Here is a 21,427-nt window from a genome sequence, read left to right as displayed (position 1 = left end):
TCCTTCCTTCCTTCCTTCCTTCCTTCCTTCCTTTCTTCCTTCCTTCCTTCCTTCCTTCCTTCCTTCATTTCTATCTGCCTGCCTTCCTTTCATGAGTGACATTGACAATGTCATTCACCTAAACTCCAAGTAAGGAAATTGACTTCTTATAAATCTCTAACTCATCTTTACTCCTTATACCTAGTTCTTATTTCTTTTCACTTTTCCTTTCACATTTTAAAGTGTTTATGTTTTCATTTTTGAATCTTATAAGGAAAATATTAGGCCAGATCTTGGTCATTTCCCACCTGTTATAATAGAAACTTTTTATTGGATTTTGACTCATAAAAATGCTATCTAACAATAATAATGTGAGAAAACTTCCCCTACCCCACAGATGAAAGCTTCAAATGGTATGACAAGTCTAACATGACATTTAACAAGTGGAAAAACTCAGAAGAAAGTCAAGACCTAATAGACACATGTGGTTTTTTACAAACCAAGTCTGGCATATGGAAAAAAGGAAATTGTGAAGTTTCTTCTGTGGAAGGTGCCCTATGTAAAGCAGCTGGTAAGTAAAGCTGAAGGCTTTTTCTTATTCTAAGGAGAGCAGCCAAATGGGGAAAGGAAGATTTATGCCCATTTACTTTTTTTTTAAGTTGCAAACATTATAAAAGATTTAGACCTAGTGGGGACCTTAGAAGTCATCTAGTCCATATACCTCTTTTTTTTCTTTTTGTTTTCTTACGGATGGGGAAACTGGGGCATAAAGAGGTGAAAACCCAAGGTCACATGAGCACTAAACAGCAGAGCTGGAATTCAGGCTCGGTTCTTCTGACTCCCAATCCAGCTCCTTTTCAATGTGCCTAGCTCCCTCTTTCAGAATAAGCATCTCCCTAAAATGGTTTCCTCTTAAAGAGTGTGCAAATTAATTCTGTAACTTGCATAAATTCAGGAGCTAAAGTCAAATCATATGAGCCAGAAGCATTTTTATTCTACTGGTATTTTTAAGTATTGCAAGGAGAATTTTTCCATAGTTTGTTCTGTAGAAAAGTTATCCTAGAGCTGTGTGTGTGATAGTTCAACTCAAAAAATAGTTTTACAGAGTCAGTAGCTAAATTCTATAAATCCAAATTACTTAAAAAGGAACAAGCCCTTTTATTTAAACATACAAAAATTAATAACATTTTAATCCTTTTTAAGATTATAGGTCATCTAAGTTTATTTCTGCAAAAGCAGTGGTTTTGCAAAAAATTAATTTGTGAACAAAATTTATGTTAGAGCACGATAATGTTTTGTTAAAAAGCCATTGAACATAATGTCTACACTCCACATGTCCTAATTATTGTAATTTAAATGTTTATTTCTCTGTAGCTGAAACCTTTCATTTTTTTAATTAAGAGATTTAAAATATCCATTCCTTTTAATTGACATTTTTTCCTATGTTGTCATTATTGTTGTTCAATCATGTCTGACTCTTTGTGACTCCTTTTGGGGTTTTCTTGGCAAAAATACTGGAGTGGTTTGCCATTTCTTTCTCTAATTCATTTACAGATGAGGAAACTGAGGCAAATAGGGTTAAGTGACTTGCCCATGGTCACATAGCCAGTGTCTGAGATCAAATTTCAATTTAGGAAGAGGAGTCTTCCTGATTCCAGGTCCAGCATTCTATCCACTATAGCACCTAGCTACCCCATTTTCCTTTACACTGGAAAGATCACTTTTTCAGTTTAATTCTACAACTAGAACTCTAGAAAAGACCTTGGTTATTTTCCACCTGTACTGGTAAAAATGCCCTTACTAACCTCCCTAGGTATAGCAAGGCAGTAAGTCATAATGATGCCATTCATCACTGAACGTTTCTATTTTCCCAATTTTTTAGAATTGTGACCAGGGCAAATGTCAAATATTTTGTATCAGTGGGACCTCAAACAGCTATGAGGAATATTTAAACATAGGGAAATGGACACTATATCCTCCCTTTTCCAAAAATGCCACTTTGACCAGTAGCACCAAGGCAACAAACCACAATTTTAATTGCTGATTATGTCACTGCCTTTGCTGATTGACATCAGTCAGACAAAACCACAAGAAGACAACAAAGGGAGCACAAGCAGAAACTTGTCAGGCTCTCCTCTCTCTTCGCTTTGTTCGAGACATCACCCAGTGATGTCACAGGACCTCTGTGATAATGAAAAAAACAAACAACAGTTGATCCAATAGAAGATCTCAATCTGAGGATACTGTCACAGTAGACCGAAGCAATAGTCAGACTGCTACTTATTGTCTTCATTATTGCTTTATAAATAACTTAGGCGGGGGAGGGCGGCTAGGTGGCGCAGGCCCTGGAGTCAGGAGGACTTAAATTAAAATGTGATCTCAAATACTTACTAACACTTACTAGCCCTGTGACCTTGGGCAAGTCACTTAACCCCAATTGCCCTGCCTACCCCCCCCTCCAAAAAAGAAAATAAATAAATGAATAGATAGATGATAGATAGATAGATGATAGATAGATGGATAGATAGATGATAGATAGATGGATAGATAGATAGATAGATAGAGTAGGTGAAGGGGTGGGAGTGGGGGACTTCCAGGTAAGATCTAGCTGTCTGCAAATGGGACAAAGGACCTCAATACCCCCCTCCTCTATGTGTGGTTGTGTTCCTGACTGAGGCATTATTGTTCAATAGATTTCAAAATATTCCCCATAAAAATGGGGGAAGAGAAGGGAAAGGAAAAATATTTAGTATACATTTAACTTGAATTAAATAAAATAAAATTTATTTTGTTATGACGTTTTTGTTATTAAATTAACATTTAAGTCTACTAATACAGTAATCAGATCCTTATTTTTAAATTCTCATGAAGTTCTAATGAAGAAAAATGAATTTCTTAACTTCTGGACGTTGGCAGTTGAAATTTTATAGTAGAGATATATCATTACCATTGTTTGGAGTTTAGTTTTTTTAAAATTGTATCCTTCCCGTGCACTGCTTCAGGGCATGATTACAATAAAACAAAACATTAATGCAGTATGCAGAATACATATAAGATAGTAAGTTTTTCTTTTGAAATTGTTTAAAGTTAACAGGCTAAAAATGTCTGAAATATTTTGTTCTGATTTCCTTTTTTTTTCAGTTTCTTATGAAAAGAAATATTTACCAGGTGAGTATTATTCTTTGTTTTAAATTTAATTAATGCTCAACATGTACTCTATTGAAAACAGAGCATGATACCTTTCTTGTAGATACAGACTACCTTTGCATTTTATTTTTTGGGGGGTCCTAGAATCAAAGGCTATTTAAACAAATGGACCATTGCATGAACTGTCTCCACTTTTATATGAGTGGAACAAAAAGCCACCTGTTGATTTGCCTTACATGTTAGATGTTTTCCTCCAAAGTCCAATCCCAGTGCCAGTTCCCTTAGGACACCTCCAATTCCCCTTTCATAAACCCTCTTTCTCATTAGCTCTTGGATAGTACTTTGTTTTATGACTCTCCAGTACCCTTTTCATGTAATAATACTGAATGATGTTCACAAGTAAAGGGTAGGGGACACACAGAAGGTATTTAATCTGAAACAGGATTGCAAACTCATGTTCATTGCTTCCATGACACTAGGTCACTCTGTACTTTTTCCAAGTTAGATGACAACCAGAATGGTGTGTTCTTTTTTAATCTCCACAATTTAATAGAACACTGATAATACTCAGGACAAACAAGATAGTGGAAGATCTTGAGTCCATGCCATATGAGTACTGAATGAAGTTTGGGAATGTTAAGCCTAGAGGAGAGAAGACAGGAGGCCATGGTAGTAAGTATTGGAAGGACTATCATTTGAAAGAGTTATTATTCAATTTATTCTATTTGGCCCCAGAGGACAGAAGCAAGAGCAGTGTGAAGTTACAAAGAAGCAGATTTAGGCTTGAGGTCAGGAAAACCTTCCTCATAATTAGAAATATTACAAAGAAGAAGGAAGTGGTAGGTTGCTCAGTCATTTTTCAGTCATATCCAACTCTTTGTGACCTCATTTGGGGTTTTCTTGGCAAAGACACTGGGGTAGCTTGCCATTTCCTTCTCCAGCTCATTTTACAGATGAGGAAACTGGGGCAAACAGGATTAAGTGACTCACCCAGGGTCACAAAGCTACTAAGTTGAACTCAGGAAGATGAGTGTTCCTTACTCCAGCCCCAGCATTCTATTCACTGTGCCACCTAGCTGTCCTCCCATTTATTAGAGGTCCTCAGGCAGACATTGGATGACCATTTGTCAGCGATTCCTTTCAGATATGAGTTGGAATATATGTTTGCTATGGTCTTTTCCAATGATAAAATTCTATAATTCTTCCATTTTTATCCCCCTACTCAATTGTGAACTCCTTAAAGACAGAGATAATGTCTTATAAGGGCAGCTGGTGATGCAGTGGGTAGAGTGCTGGGTTTTATTTGGGGAGGGTGGCTAGGTGGCACAGTGAATAGGGTACCGGCCCTGGAATCAGGAGGACCTGAGTTAAAATGTGACCTCAGACACTGTAACTCAGACACTCAGACACGCCTTCGCCCCCCCACCCCCAACTTATTTATAAAGCAAGTCAGGAAGACCTGAGTTTAAAGCTGGCCTTAGACATGTACTAGCTATATGACCCTTTGCCTCAGTCTCCTCATCTTTAAAATGAATTAGAGAAGGAAATGGCAAACCACTCCTGGTATCTTTGCCAAGAAAACCCCTGAAGGGATTAGAAGAGTCAAGTGAGGGACCGCTAGGTGGCACAGTGAATAAAGCACTGGCCCTGGAGTCAGGAGGACCTGAGTTCAAATCCTGCCTCAGACCCTTAACACTTACTAGCTGTGTGACCTTGGGCAAGTCATTTAACCCCAATTGCCCTGCCCTCTACCTCCAAAAAGCAAAAAAAGAGTCATGTGAAAAATGACTGAACAACAGATCTCTAACTTTGCCTAGCATAAGCACAATAAGTGCTTAACAAATGTTTGTTACCAAATTGTATTGAAAAGTTATACCTGAAGTTTTTATATTGAATCATATATTCCCATTGACTTGCATAATAATTTCAGAGTAATGGAAAATTACTTTGTCCCATGTAATAATATTCACACCTGCAAATGTTAATTTCACTTCAAGGAGCATCTGTCCTCCTTAGTATTTAATTCTGTGTGCATTTAATTCTTCCATATAACTCCTGCAGGAAAAGTTAATTAAATGGATAATTAATCAACATGGCCTTTTCAAACATTCATTGGTATATGCTAAAATGCACCACACAGTTCTCATTATGATAGTAGTTTTCATTGATTTTATGGCACATGTACATGTAAGCAGTCACTGGTTTGGGCATTGTTTCAGGTTTTCAGTAAACTCACAAATTAGAAGAGACCATGACAAGATTTCCCAAAGTTCACTGAACCTCCATTTTAACAATTCCAATTTTAGATTGCTCACTAGGAGTGTCCAAAAAATGGAAGCAGGACATTCCATTTCTGGACTTCTATAATTATTAGGTTCTTTCCTATATGTAACCAAAATATGTCTTCTTGTCATTTCTTCTCATTGGTCCTTTTTCTGACCTTTGACAGATAAAAGACTATTCCATGTTTCACAAGAGAGCTTTTCAAATATTTGAAAGCATATGTATGTTCCCTCTAATTATTCTCTTCTCTAAATGAAGTAAGCCCAGTTCTTTCAACAAATCTTCAAATTTATTCAACAAAATTCAATGTATATTTGCACCGAAAGGACAAGACTGACTCTCCCCTCAACAAGTTTATCATCTAGGAGTAGACAGAAATAATATGGATATAAAGTAGAATGTGAAATTACACACTGGAATCATGAACAAGTTGCTGCAAAATGTAATAGGTGGAAAAGATCATTTCTGGCTAGAGTGGGGTGTGGATAAAGAAAAGCTTAATGGGATAGGCAACCTTTGAAGGGGGATTTGGAGGGTGAGTAGGATCTTTTTTAAAAAATAATTTTGGTCTTTATTAATTTGTTTATTTCCTTTTAGTTTACAAGATTCAGTTCCACAATTCCTTGAGTTTCAAATTTCCTCTCCCTCCCTTCCCTCCCCTCCCCCCCAATGGCAGCATACTATCAAGTATAGGATCTGCAAATACTTTCACATTAGACATTAGTCAGGTTATAAAGAAGGATTGTATTGGATGGAATGAACAATGGGAAAGAGGAAACAAAACCAAACAAGAAAAAGAGAGCAGGTGGCTTGCTTCAATCTGCATTCAAACTCTGTTCTTTCAAGTTCTTTCTCTGAATGTAGACATCTCTCTCCATCGTGAGTCTTTTGGAGTTGACTTATAACCCTGCATTGCTGAGAAGAGTCCAGACTATCAAAGTTGGTCGTCACACATATATTACGTCTGTAATTGTGTACAAATTTCTCCTGGTTATGCTCTTGGATGAGTAGGATCTTAACAACTGGAGATGGAAAGGGGAATATAAATTCTAGGCACAAGAAAGTATGTGAACAAAGGCATAGAGATGAATCTATTTGGCAGGGGTTTGGGGTTTTTTTTGGGTGGGGTGATTGGGGGAAATGAAACAGAAGTAGAAATTGTGTGACATAAAATAAGGAAAGATAGATTGGAACCCCCAAGTTTCCCTGGCACACTCCTCCCTACCTCACAGGATTGTTGTATGGAAAATTATTAAAATACATCATTTGAATCTGTTATCGACAGTATCATGTCATCTGCCAAACTATAACTGGGTTCAGTTTACAAACCATTTCCCCTATTTCATTTTTATATCATACTTCACTAAAATTTGGCACATTTTTAATTTTCAATTTTTTTATATCTATTGCTTATGAATATATCCATCCCCCCAACCTAGCAAGCCATTTTTTGTAAAAGAAAAAGATACAATTAAACAAAAGCCAGTTAACATATTAATCAAGTCCGACAGTTACATTCACATCTGCAGTGTCCTACCTTTGCAGAGAAGTAAAGTGTTATTTTCTCATTTATTCTCCAGAGACAAGCTTCTTGGTCATTATAATTACACAATAGTCATTTTCTTCCTTTGTTGTTCATTTACATTTTTATAGTCACTGTGAATATTCTTTTCCTGGTTCTACTTACTTTATTCTGTATCAGTACATATAACTTCCTCTGCTTCTGTGAATTCTTTGTAAGCCCAATAATTGTTATTGTTAAATTATTTTCATTTAACCATTCCTCAATCAATGGCTATCTACTTTGTTTCTACTTTTTTGCTACCATCAAAAGTTCTGTTATGTTCTTCCTCCCTTCTTTGCCAAAATGGAAGATTATGGATATGAAACATTGTGGATACTCAGATTTCCTGAATATGCTGGTTAGTTTCACTGAATTGCTTCCCATCTTTTTTTTTTTTTAAGTCTTTGTTACAAGGGCTGGCTCTCTGGTTAGGGAGGGGAGAGAAGATATATTTGTAAAAAAAAGTCAATATAAACAACAGGTATTAATAAAAGTATTAAAGTGCTACAGTAAATATTTTTTAGTCAAACTCTAATTGGACCTTATGATTTAAACACCTATGTAGTTTGTCTTACATGCAAAATGTAATATGAATATACAATAATCCTTACAATTTTAATTGTTTTCATCCTTTCATTATTTTAGTATTTGTCATGCCCTTGTCACTGCTTTATTCTTTTGTCTTTTCAAAACGGTTTTTAAGAACATCTGTAACTTCTCATTCATTGCCATCGTAATTTCAATGCCATTGTGCCCTTTCCTCCGTTGATGGCTCTTGGTTTCTTCCAACTTCTTTCTTTTTTTGCTTTTTTGGAGGGGGAAGGTAGGGCAATTGGGATTAAGTGACTTGCCCAAGGTCACATAGCTAGTTTTTGTGTTAAGTGTCTGAGGTCGGATTTGAACTCAGGTCCTCCTGACTCCAGGGCCAGTGCTCTATTCACTTCGCCACCTAGCCGCTCCCCAATTTATTTCAAGTACTAAATTACCTGCACCCTTCCTTTATGTAACTTGTGAAATCTGGGTTCCATCAACACTAGACTTATTTTCCCCTCCATTATTTTATCTACAGACTCTTCCCTTTTTTTTTCTTTTAGAGACTACAAAGCTATTTTGAAGCAGCGAGTCTCCTTTTTCTCAGTAAGAGATCTCTGCTGTTTTCTTGTTGTACTACTTAATCACCCCAGGTCCTTTACCTGTTTTCCTTTTCCTCCCACCCCCACCTCAAATTCACCATCTTATCTCTTTTCTTCCATCTGCTCCAGGAAACCCCCTATTGCTCTCTTCCTCATTTTAGGGCCACAGACGACTTTCCTATATTCTGCTTGGCAGATGTTTCTAACATCATTGTTCCTTTTGCACTTTTTTTCCTAGGCTTTTAGAACAAGGCCTCTTTTATTATGACACATTGTTGGACAGTTTGTATAAATGTGGTCTTTATTATCACAAAGATTACACAGTTGTATTCTTGGTCTTGACTTTCTACTGGTTTCCTTATTTCCTGTACTTGCTGGTTTGAGTTGTTACATCTGATGTTCATAGGATCATAGATTTAATGCTGGAGGAACTTGAGGTGATTTAGTCTAATCTCACATTTTATAGATAGGGAGACTGAGGACTAGAAAAGTTAAATGCCTGATCCAAGGTCAATGTGACAGAGTTGGGATTTGAAGGCAGAAAACGGCTTGTAAGGTTCCTTCCTCCTCTAAATTGATGATTCTGTGTTCTTCTGACTCCAAATCCTGTACTCTTTCTACTGTACCACAATATCTGGTAGACTTGTCCTAGTCTAACCCCGTGTTTCCTTTCTGTCACAAATCTCTAATAACACAAATGCTAACAAAAATCCTAGGAGGTAGGATGAACATTATTATTTGCATTTGACACACAAAGAATAGGCGATTTTCCTCCTCTTCTCCCCCCCCCTCCCCCCCCACTATACAAATAGTGGCCGGGCTGACACTAGCCTCCAAGTCTGCAAACTGATAAGTTCAGGTCTTTCTGTATAGTCATACTGTCCTGTTTATGGGCCAGGCTTCTACTTTAAAGTCAATTTGAAGGCACTTGTAATGTCAATGGCACTATGCCAAATCCTAATTTGAACTTTTAGTATATATACGCGTTTCCCCTTATGTAAAGGGAAAATTTTGAGGCCTGGATACATATAAACATCAAAAAATATTACTAAAATTGTCATTACTTTATCTCATCAGGACCATGCTAGTATATTTCACACTAGCAAATGGCAAACCCACTTTTTCCATTCACTCTGCCCCCGCAGTTGATGGTACCTTTTCTTTAGGTGTTGCCACTGCTACATTAAAGGATTTTAAGTGGCCACCATCAGGATTCTATGTGAGTTTGGCCCACACCTTCCCTATCCTTTACTTAGGGTAGAATAAAAAAGGACAAAAAGCAAACACACAAGGCAAGCCCCTGTAAAATGTTAAGTAGGGGCATTTTAGATGTTTTCCTCTATGAGGTAAACACACATATTTCTGTTTTTACATTTCAATAGCTCTGGATCCCCATTCCATGGGGCAGGTGATAAGATAGACACAGCTTCTCATCCTATGCAGCTCTTGCACTGGTCCTCCTTCAGGAGGCTGCCCAATGGGCTTACAGCCTTTTTCTAGTTAGTACATAAGTTTGGAGGGCACTCTAAAACTAACTGCTTTACAATTCTAGCCATTGAATTGAATGGAACTCATTTAATGTAACTGATTCCTGATTAAGAAGAAAAGCTCTACTACACCCAGTGGAACATTTCAAAAACATCTGGATCAATTTAGAATTTAAAAAAACTGTCTCTGAAAACTTGTAAAGAATCCCTTTAGAAACTGCACTGCTAAAAAAAAAAAGTTTTCTTAATGTTAGTGGTAATTGCCTTAGACTATATTAAAATGATAAAAACCACTCTCTCAACCTACTTAAATCTTTCATTGAAACATTTTGGCATTTAACCAGTGGTCCCTATGGAAGGCTCAGGAACTGCTCAAAAATACTTCATGGTAGCTTATGATCCTCATCTGGGATCATAGAACTTTGGAGCTGGAAGAGATCTTAAAGATCATCTAGCTCCAATCACTTCATTTTAACATATTTAGAAACTGAGGGCCCAAAAGGAGAAGGTATATGCCTAAGGTCATGCAAGCAACATTGTTCAGATCCAAAACCAGATCTGCCTGCATTAAATCCAATGCTCTTTGCATTATGAAAGATGGTCCTCAGGGCAATGTTTCTCTCAGTGGTTTTTTATTACCACCAAAACTTGGTCATTATTGGCACGAATTCACAAGTAGCCAAGAAAGCCATTAAAAAAACCCATAAAATATGGCAGTGATTATCATTATGCAAAAGTGTACATACAATAAACTTCTACAGGGTAGGCACCCAGATATCTTCATATGCCTTTGGGTCTTTTGCCACCATTAGACTCTTAGTCTTTAGTGAATTTTTGTTTTCCTCCCTAACTTGCAAATGGGTCCTCTTACATGTAGCTAGCTGAATTATCTCACACAAAGATGGGGGTACTTTTTGTTTGCAAAGGATATATGCTTGCATATTTTGATAAAACTTTTTGCATACAAAGCTACATAGTCACCTGTAAAGAATGTAGGGAACCAAAAACTGTTACACTAACCTTGAAAAAGGGGTTTTTCTCCAAGCTAAGAATAATTTAACAATAACTTTGATTAAATAATATTAGCTGATATTTATATAGCATCTACTATGTGCTAAAAACAATTTTCTCACTTTATGCTAACAACCTTGGGAGGTAGGTGTTTTTTACTTTTTCCATTTTACAGATGGGGAAACTGAAGCAAATAGGTTAGGTGACTTGCCCAGGTTCACAAGCTATTGTCTTGAGTTGGATTTGAACTCTGGTCTTTCTGACTCCAGGCCCAGGAATCTTAAGAGATGACCTGGGTTCAAATCCAAACCTCCTAATCTGTAATATTATGGAGATGATGTAAGAGGTCTAACTTGGCTGGCCTTCAGTTATATACATTTATGTCTCTATAATCCCTAAAATGAAGTGATTTACCCAAGGTTACACAAGTATTAAGTCATAATATGCCAGAAAATCAAGCTGTTAAACCTCCAATTAGAAAGTAACAATTATAGTCGTTTATGGGTAATGAGCATATTTGACACAGATTTTAAACTCAAAAAGAACTTAGGCAAATGCCTAGACAAAGACTTGGAAGGTGATCTGAAATATCAACATAATGTTTTTTTTTCCCTCATATGGTGGGTAAATAAGAGATTACAAAATCTGGCCATTTAAGAGGCTAATAAAAATTGATCATGATTGTAATAAATGTAGATTTTCTAATATTTCCACTAAATTATGGCAGTTTAGTGATACTCCATGAAAAAGATTATCCCAGGGAACAATGGAAAAGGAACTTAATGCATGCAACATACAACCAAAGAGGAACTTCAAAGAACAGGAGCAAAAGAGGCTATCAGGAAATGTGATAAAAAAAAAAAAAGATTAGTCATGTCAGGAGCAGAAGATGATAGGTGGACAGCCAGTGTTCTGTTGGTATCTTTATGTTAGATGAAATGGAGGACGGCTTCTGGCACTTCTGGTGAACTTGTGGTGAAATCATGGGTCTCACAAGATGGGCAGGCAGGCATAGGGGGATTTTAATCTGCCATCACTGCAGTAAACACACAAATCCATGAAATCACAGGTCCAGGAGTGCTTGGCAATTTAGATGGCTTTTTAAACTCAATCATCAAGTGCTTCTTATGTGCCAGGCACTTCCAGATGTGGGGAATACAAAGAAAAAAAAAATAATTCATGCCTTCAGTTAGCTTACATTCTATCAGGATAGACAACAAAGTACCCCTAAGATAATTTTGGCAAGTAGGTTCCTAAGTGATGAAATCCTCACAGAAGAGAGCTGAGTTTTGAAAGAAAAAGAGGGCTTCTAAGAGCTGGAGGACAGGAGGTAGTACACGGAGGACAACCTGTGCAGACAGTGAGATGGAAGATGGATCGTCTCATGTTAAGAATATGAAGAGAATACATGAAAGGGAGTACTGTACGAGGCCAGAAAGGTTGGCTGGGCTTAGGCTGTAAAGGGCTTTTAAATGCCAAGACATTTATTTGTATTTGATTCTTGAGGCAACAGGGAGTCACTGGAGTTTACTGAGCACAAATGGCATGGTCAGACATACACTTCAGGAAAATTACTAAAAATACAAAACTTAGCTGGCACCCCATAAACCAACATTTCCCAACTGTTGAAACTTGGACGGTTTGGTACCTAACATAAATTTTTTTTTTCCCCTTACAGATAACCACATTTTAATAACAGCATTGGTGATTGCTAGCACTACAATCCTGACAATTACAGGAGCAGTAGTCTGGTTCCTCTACAAAAGAAATCTAACTTCTGGCTTTACAAATACAGCTTACACAACAGCACCTCAACTTCCTTATAATGATGACTGTATTTTAGTAGATGCAGAAGAAAATGAGTATGTTGCTTAATTTCAGTAAGTATTAATAGTTTCAGATATAGATATCAAAAGCAGCATTTTGAACAGCAATCCAAATCTGTTTCTAAGACTTGAAAAGTTTTTAATTACAAAATCATTTCTATTTATGGAGGAATAAAAAAAATTATTCCTGCATAATGATGACCATACTGGAAACAAATCCCTAAAGAATAAAAAAAAGATATAGCTTCATAGTAAAACTATAGGTTAGAATTGGGAGAAGCCTTAGAAATCATCTGGCACAATATCCTCATTTTTAGATGAGGAAAATGAGGCTGAGGGGTGATGTGATTTGGCCAGTCTCAAAGCCATGGTCACTCACTGGAAAATGGAGATACTTAAGCTGTATGTGTAGTTAATGTAATTGCAGTTTACATAAAACATTAAATATTACGATGGTTGTAAAAGTAATCAGATTATTTAAAAACATTCTGGAACTTATGTCCAAATACATTTTTTCTTCAAAGTAGTCACCACAGGACCTATTTGTGATGGAACACACACAATATATACAATATACAACTCCTGGGCTACACACAATAAATTAAGAGCCGAGATTTGAACCCAAGGCCTCTGACTTCAAATCCTATGTTCTTCCAACTACATCAGTTTACAAATCATGTTAAGAAAATCTCATCACTTAATTATCCAGTTTATTTCTCTACTCACTTTATTCACAAGGAATATGAACTGAGACATGGATGAGACCTTAGAGGTCTAGTTCCTTTGTTGCACTTTATAGGTAAGAAGCAGTCAAAACTTGCATCCAGAAGCTATCTGTAAGTCCAGAGCGATTTCCAATATATCACCATCCTGCATAACATTTAGCCATTTCCAAAAAACAAAAATCTCACCGTGGACAAGAGATTGTATGCTCTGAAGGAAAATTTCCCCCAAATTTTAAGAGATGGGCGCATTAGGTTGTTTCACTTTCCAAGGTGCCTATTTTGAAGGGTTAAAGTTATTTGAATAACTGCTGAGGCAGGATACACTGGTATCCTATTAGTTTAGGTTTGATTTGGGGACGGCAGGAGGTACCTTTAAGTCACTGAGCAGTTAAGGTTCACTTTGCCCAAACACAGCAAGGATATAGCAGAACTTGGCTACCTTGGAAATATGGAAATGTCAGCAGGGAAGTATGGTGACTTGCATGATCTCCAGACATCGACTTGGTCAGAGGCTCCAACTCCTCAAAGGTGGGACTTTTTGCTCTCTTAGGAAGCTGCATTAAGGGAGATTGAAGTCATTTGGGTGTTGGGGACAGCTTTGTTGCCTTTTAGGAAAATTAAATCCTGCTATAAGGTTTCTGGTCCCATCACACATACCAAACTTTGGGTATTCTACATTATGAACTGCATAAATCCCACTTACTCATACAATATATTTTTAAAAACTGGTTTATATTTAAGCTAACATTTACAATTTAAGCTTTCATTTGAGCCAAGTATTTATAGAGCATTTAGCATTGGTCAGTGCCATAAGTAGTTCTGGCAGTTCCTTTATTAGTGCAAGGAAAAAATAGAGGTTACATGAGTTACTGGGAGAATTATTTTATAAAAATAAAATAAAAATTATTCTGGTCAAGCCACAGAAATTCCCTTACCCTTCCTGGTAATTGTCAATTCCTCAAAGCCTACAAAAGTAGAAAGAGAAAATTTAGTCTGGCTACTGATGTGGCCCATACCACGGTGGTTTTTGCTCTCTAATTTCTTGGACCAGGGCTTGTTGATGGCACCCAGGGGAAATCAGAGGGAAAAAAAACCTGATCCTGAAGCTTCACAACACTCACTTGACCCACACAACCAGAATATATACCCTATGACAAAGGTTCTTAACCTGGGGTCCCTGGCTTTAAAAAGAAAAAAAGTAAATATGCATACATGTACACACACATACATTTAAATAAGTATTTCAACGATTGGTTTCCTTTGCAATCTTAGACTATCAGCTGTTTCTTGAACTCCGAATTTCACCTGTTCAGTGTGGTCATACAAACCATCCTCTTTGCCCAAAACGTACTCCACCTCAATCTCTCAGAATCCATGCCTTCCTTTTCGGGTTCATGTCAGGTGGCAACCTCTTAATCCCCCGCCCCAATCAAAGAATCATATATATTGTCTGGTCCACCAATATATACATGCTATAATAACTTATAATAATAACTATACAATAGTTAAGCTATTTCAGTTTTATCTGACTTCATGACCTCATTTGGGGTTTTCTTATAGATACTGGAGTGGTTTGCCATTTTCTTCTCCAGCTCATTTTGTAGATGAGCAAGTTATACATAAGGAAAGTGACATTCAGAGGTTAAGTGACTAATCCAAGGTACAGGCATTTAAACTGGCACTAAAAATCAAACTTGGGTCCTTTTGATGGAAAATTTAACACTTTCCACATACTATTATCATCCCCCTAACTTGTAGTAGTGTTCTTTTCCTTGTACCATACCTGTTTGTGCATTCTAACCTCCATAGAACGTATGGTAAGGACTTTTAAATAATACCATTTTTTGATGAAACATCATTAATACATAACATTTTTTTTGATGCCAGGAACAAAAATAGATTCAAATAAACTTAATACATTAAATGGAAAGGGTTTTTAACTTGGGGTTTGTGAACTTTATTTTTTTACTATTTCACTATCATTTCCTTTCTATTTATATATTTAATGATTCAAAAATTGATTCAGAGGCGTCATCAGAATGCCAGAGGGATACATAACCTAAAAAAAACAAAAAAACCTTCTACATGGAGTCCAGGATATAGTCCTAGACTGTACCTGAAACCTGAAATTTACCAGGTTTTTTCTACTTCATAAATATTTATGCTTACTATCAGTAGTAGCTATGTGCTCCGTTACAACACAGCAAAGAAAGAGCATTTCAATATTCTTAATGTGAAATTAAGATCTTTAACTGTTCCTCCTTACCCCCACCCCCAGAGTAGGGGAGAAAACAGGAAGGGATGTAAGAAAGAGAAAATAAATGCTTTATTAACAAATTGAAAAGAAAGGGAAAATGATCTTGAGGTATGAAGAGTGTAGTTATTAAAAATGGTATCCTTAAGTTAATATTGTATATTTACTTTAAGGGTAGACAAAATAAAGGCAAGCAAGAGATAAGCAAATCAAATTTTCTTGTAAAAGAATTGTCATAATTTATTAAAATTTAAATCCCCTCTGAAATGTTTTCTGAACACCAATTAGTGGAAAATAATTCTAGGGCACAGTATAACATGGAAATATTCACTTTTACCTTAGGAAGAAAATGTTTTAAATCAAACCCTGATTCGGGTGTGAATGAACTGATAATACATTCTTAAGAAACTGACCAAGTCAGAGGGAGTATCTCATTGGCTGACACTGTTTTGCACAGTAACCTATGTAATATAATTAAATCAGTAACTTAAATTCAGCCCTTCCCTCCCATGCAGAGATACATTATTAGAAGGGAAATGTTACCTAAGACACTCTCAGAAAAAAAATTTTGCAGAAAGAAATATGACTTAGTATTTGAATAATATAATATGTCCCTAAAGTCTTAGTGCAGTTTTAAGTTATTAAAAGCTTAATGACAAGTTTACACTTTGTTAAAGCTGAAAATTGAACTAAGACTTTTTGGATATCCTGTATTTCTAGACTGTACTCAGGTTAGGCCTATACTAGGAACCAAAATCAACAGGTAAAAGGATTCCTTTTATCTTAAAGTAACAAATAAAAATTAAATATATGAAACCTGAAAGCTTAAAAAAAGGACAACAAATATCACATATATGCATCATATTTATTTATAAAGAAATGACAACACTAAAAAACACATTGATAACCAGTGTTTTAATTGTGAATGTGGGATCTAAAAAATTTTTATTAACAGCTTAATTAAGATTGCAATAATTTTGGTAAGTTGCATTTCTGCAAAGAATTCTGAAATAAAATTTAGAGTTGTAATATTCCTGAATGGAATATCTGCATACCACATATATCAAATACAATTTGATTTCCCAATCAATACATAATAATTCCATCATTTAACATTTAAGTCCTTGTAATCTTTTATTGCTGTTTAAGTGAATTAACAGTTTAAATTTGTTTTAGAAACCTAATACTACAGCTTTTCAGAAAGTTCCACTTGCTTCCATTTTTTTAAACACTGGAATCGATTATCAAAATGAGACTGCAACTTAAGTTGAAACAGAAAAATATCATCCTGCACTGTTTTCTGCCCGCCCCTCCCTCCCATCTTCAAAAGTATCCAATCTCTTTACTAACAAGGGATAAAACTGAAATTGAATAATCTTCCATAAATATAATCTGACTACAATAATCAGAACACAAAATGAGAGGAGGGGAATTAAATACTTGAAAAAAAGCTAATACTTTCCCATTCACCTCAAGGGAAAAATCAACATGAACCTGCCAGTTTGTGAATGTATCATTTTCACTGGCCATGTTTCAGGGCATAGCAGTGTAATTTGAAGCCAGCAACATTTGAAATAAAAGTAGTAATATTCAATGTATTTTTAATAAGCATTCCCTCCCCCCAAATTAATTATTATTTTATATCAATTGTTTGCAGCTCATTCGTCTCACATGATGTTAGGCCATGTCAAAGGTTCTGTTGTGGTCTCCATCTTCTTCAGATTCATCCTCTGATGCTGTTGAAAGAACAGTAATAGAATCATAAAATGACCAAGATATAAAATGGTCACCACAAAGAACAATGTCTGAAAAAAATTTGGATTTCCGATCACAACGGTGAAAAACGCCAAAATGAGGTTCAAGGATATCATCCTAAGAGACTCCATACAGAATTTAACCTGTTACAACTATAAGGAAAAAAGCCCCTCATAAGATTGGAGGGTGCAGGTAGGGGTAGCTTATTAGTTTATGAACACTCACAAATTTAAAATCACAGAAACTGTTACATTGCAATGCAATGCCAATAATCAGGTTTGTTTATTTAAAATGATCAATTAAGTTCACTATAGACATAGCCTGAGTTAAAATGTCTTTTGTTTAAAAAGGCGTCTCTGTTGAAGCTACTCTATTCCACTTGTTTTATTTCGATGACAGAAAGTTGAGTACCTAAAATTCATGATGTGATTTAAGTAAGAAGCAACAAGATAGACTCTATGATCACAAAATATAGAAGTCACAAGAGGATGTCCCAGGATTTCTTTAGAAAGTTGAATGAATCAACCATGGAGTTAGAAAAGTCCAGGAATTTGGGAATTAGAAAAGACTGAGTTTTAATTACAACTCTGACACTAATTGGCAGTGAAACAGCCACACTAGCCACATTCTTTTCCAATGTTGGATTCCTTATTTATAAATAAGAATATTTACACTAGTTTCCTAACAGAGTTGTTACGAGGAAAAGTGCTCTGAAAATCTCAAAGCACTATGGATTATTCTTAAAGTCTGTAGATTGGATTACAAGTGATGGGGGGAAAAGAGGTACTGCCAATTACAAATGACTTCCCAATTTTCATGAAAAAAATTCATGGTCTGTTTTATACTTAATAAAGAGTAACATTTATCTTTTTAAGACTATCCAGTCAAAGTTAAATCCATTTAAAACAACACATAACAACATATTAGGGACTGGAGATTGCACACAACGCTTACATATTCTACTGGATGGTATAATACCCTATAATTTGTTTCTTAAGTTTATTCATCCCTGCCAAAATAAAAAATTCCTTTCAAAGAGAAATTAAATTAAAAAAAATTTAATGAAATAATCTAGATTCACATTTTTATGCCCTGCCTCCTTTCCCCTGCACTTCATTCCACAAAGAACTTACAATTTTAAGTGTTCCAGTCCCAGGTGTGGGACTATTTGTAGCTCTAAACTGACAAAGAAATGCCTTTTCATGGATATAAGAACTGTCAAAACAATCAACTCCATATGGAAAGACAAATTCAATGATTACCCATCTTTAGAAACGGGTTTTTTTTTTCACTCTGATTCTTAAAGGAAGTTAAGCTAATAAGCATATCAAATTTCTACTTTATAAAAATAGTATAAAACTTTTTTTCTATAACTTCCCTTTATTCTCTGTTGCTTTTGCAGTAGATGATTTGGGGGATTAGTTGTTTTATTTTTAAAAATTGCTGAACAGGAGATACTAACTGAAAATATGTTAAAGGACTCTGAGGACAAAAAAAATTTATCAGCCCAAACAGCCAACCAACATCAAAAGCACATACAGCACAGTACAGTATGTTCCTTTTCATAAAAACTCACTTGTTACTGAACTTAAGAAATGGTCACTCCTGAATCTGAACTATGAAATTCTTACCCATTCCAATAAAATTCTTCTATATACCATGTTCTCATTAAGATTATTAAAAATGTAATTTAAAAAATAAATGTTGAGTATAAACAAAGTATTGCTAATTCTTAAAAAGAAGAATCTGCTAATAAAATTCAGATATTAAAAAAGTGTCTTGGAATTACAAAGCACTCCCTAGAGAAAAGACTGCTCTGCTATGTGCAACATGCACAATCCAGACATAATCTGGAGTATTAGTAAAAAGGAGAGGAATCATCTAAACAACAAAGTGGTGGAGGCCTTTTTTTTTGGGGGGGGGGGGAGAGAACAGAAGAATACATGGAAAAACAGGGTTCAAAGACACATTTGACATTTTCATATAGATGATAAATTATTAATATATTAAGGCTTATATAGTATCTTAAAATGTTTTCACATATTTTAAAATGTAATTAAATTTAGGAAATGTTTAATTAAAAAAAATTTAGTTACTTATTGTTTTAATTCCACTTGAAGAGCTGAAACTCAACAGTTCAAGGCATGTTAGGGTTTCTTTACTTAAAATTTTGGTCCCAAGCAAGTCTAGTGACCTTGAATATCATTCCCCACCTCCCCACCCCCGTTAAAAATATTTTCTCAAAATTTCAGTTTCTATGAATCTGTGCCCTCCCCCCCAACTCCTTTTGTTATTAACAGGGCTAGAGGCCAGTCAAAATGACAGTAAAGCTAACACAGCACATGCCTTCAAAAAAGAGGAACACTGGTAGGTTTTGTTCAGTGGGTTTAATTTGCAATAATAAATTCAACAAGTCTGGGGAGGGGAAATGTCACCTACTTTCAAGATCTTCCATATGTGCCTGAAGAGTTCTTGCAAGGTTAATAAACTAGAAACAATGCAGAAAGAAATACAGTAGTTTAAATGTTGTATATGGATCTACAGAATAAGTATAGGTGGTTTATTTTACTTAACACAAAGTTAAATATCATTTTAAGCCCTTAAAATCTAGCTACTGGGGGTGGGGGGGGGGAACCTTTGGCCTCAAGGCTACATGTGGCTCTCTTGGTCCCCAAGTGCGGCCCTCTGACTGAATCCAGACTTTACAGAACAAATCCCCTTAATAAAAGGATTTGTTCTGTAAACTTGGGGCTCTGTCAAAAGGCTGCAGCCCTAGGACCTAGAAGGCCATATGTGGCCTCAATGTTACAGCTTCCCCACCCCTGTACTAGGGTTTTCTCCTCAATCAATTAAAACACATAATTTAAGGGCAGTATTTGAAATATGTGCATGTATATACATGATATTAGCAATAATCTAGGTCTTCAGGAATTTTTTTACTTAACACTAGTTGCTACTTTGTTTGCTATAAAGAAACATAGCCATGCGTAATCCTTCACAGAACAGAAATAGAGTATTTCATCCAACAGTACTCATTCTTTGCACTGAAGCAAATTACTTCAAAAAGTATTGCAATTTTGAAAATTCTATAACCTAGAGGCTAAGTGGTTTCAATTTAGAGCTAATATACAAAAAGACAACTCAAATTCACATTAGAATAAAAAAAACTCATGAACCACTACTTTTCTGTCTAAATTTAATCTAATAGTCTAATAAAACTGAGGTTTCAAATTCAATTCTATGCTAAAAATAGTATTGGCTTTGAAAAATCTTCATAATCACATTTATGTACTTAAGTGAAGGGACAGATTCAATGGTCAAAAATAATGTTATGTTTTGTTTAAAGCAGAAAAGCTAGTTATAATTTGGTTAGATTAGAGGAGTTTATAAAATTCCATGATTTCTAGAGAACATATGGTCAGGAAATTTGAATTCCTTTTTTGCAATAGCTTAATAATTTTTTAATAGGTATAACATCAAGTACTGACATAATGAAGAACTTATAAAATGATCTGATCATTTTCACAGACAAGCACTAAATTCCTTCAATGAAGCATCTGCTTCTAGTTTTGTTTAGGATAAGGTACTGAACTTCATTTACATGATAGCTTCCAAAATCAATATAAAATATATACACTATATCCTATATTAGGGAACCTTCTAATTCTATGTAACAAGGAATAGAGTTAAATGTAAAATAAATAATTAAGACACTCATATGAGCAAGTATATTTCAAAATATTAATAATGACTACCAACACATAAAATCTAAAAGCTGAGCAAAATAAACAAATCCTTAATGGTGACATGTAATCACCAAAAAAAATTTGAGACCAAGACTTACTTGGTATGATGAAGAATAAATACCACCTATGATAATTTCCACTTGCTGGGATAATCATTCAAGTAGTAAGGGCAAATAGAATGTAATTCATGTGCCCTGTGAAGATTAGATAGTACCTAACATACAAGTTAACAGTTTAATTTGGAAGTATAAAAATCCAGTAGATATATAAATGGTCTTACAGTTGCAAAATTTTTTGAAAGGCAGAACTAACTTGATATAACTACTCCATTCATTACTTCACAAAAAAAAGTCTTAAGCTGGCTCTACAAGGCTAATTGCAGCAAAAGTTCAAAATGAACATTTAAAAATCTCAAACTAGCTTACAACTTGTATCAAAAAATGTTTAAAAACAAACAAGAAAATTATCAGGCACATAAGCCCATTAGATCAGGTCTTAAATGAAAAATTTCAACATT

At 35.4% G+C, this 21,427-nt stretch overlaps 2 protein-coding genes across 11 annotated transcripts in view; one reads left to right on the top strand and one right to left on the bottom strand.

Annotated features, from left to right (window-relative positions):
• LOC138155384 (CD302 antigen) overlaps nucleotides 1-21,427 on the top strand; it is a 220,016-nt gene that overhangs the window by 183,982 nt on the left and 14,607 nt on the right. For 3 of the 5 annotated variants that reach the window (XM_069080608.1, XM_069080611.1, XM_069080610.1), the window contains 3 exons: nucleotides 377-550; nucleotides 3,121-3,147; nucleotides 12,283-12,880. In XM_069080608.1, coding sequence (XP_068936709.1) covers nucleotides 377-550; nucleotides 3,121-3,147; nucleotides 12,283-12,479 — 398 coding nt within the window. In that variant the 3' untranslated portion in view covers nucleotides 12,480-12,880. Of the gene's footprint in view, nucleotides 1-376; nucleotides 551-3,120; nucleotides 3,148-12,282; nucleotides 13,056-21,427 lie in introns of those variants that run through there. The other 2 variants (XM_069080609.1, XM_069080612.1) reach the window with 2 other exon arrangements.
• Nucleotides 16,256-21,427, bottom strand: part of MARCHF7 (membrane associated ring-CH-type finger 7) — a 61,286-nt gene continuing 56,114 nt past the window's right edge. For 4 of the 6 annotated variants that reach the window (XM_069080613.1, XM_069080614.1, XM_069080617.1 and 1 more), the window contains 2 exons: nucleotides 19,604-19,652; nucleotides 16,256-17,145 (listed from right to left, as the gene is read on the bottom strand). In XM_069080613.1, the coding sequence (XP_068936714.1) occupies nucleotides 17,077-17,145; nucleotides 19,604-19,652 (118 nt within the window). In that variant the 3' untranslated portion in view covers nucleotides 16,256-17,076. The remainder of the gene's footprint in view (nucleotides 17,146-19,603; nucleotides 19,653-21,427) is intronic. The other 2 variants (XM_069080616.1, XM_069080615.1) reach the window with 1 other exon arrangement.

Source organism: Petaurus breviceps, unplaced genomic scaffold, assembly GCF_028583685.1.
Source record: "Petaurus breviceps papuanus isolate PSGF00001 unplaced genomic scaffold, PetGlider_PUasm1.0 91133, whole genome shotgun sequence".
Classification (NCBI taxonomy): Eukaryota; Metazoa; Chordata; class Mammalia; order Diprotodontia; family Petauridae; genus Petaurus; species Petaurus breviceps.
This window is presented reverse-complemented; position numbering and strand designations above follow the sequence as displayed.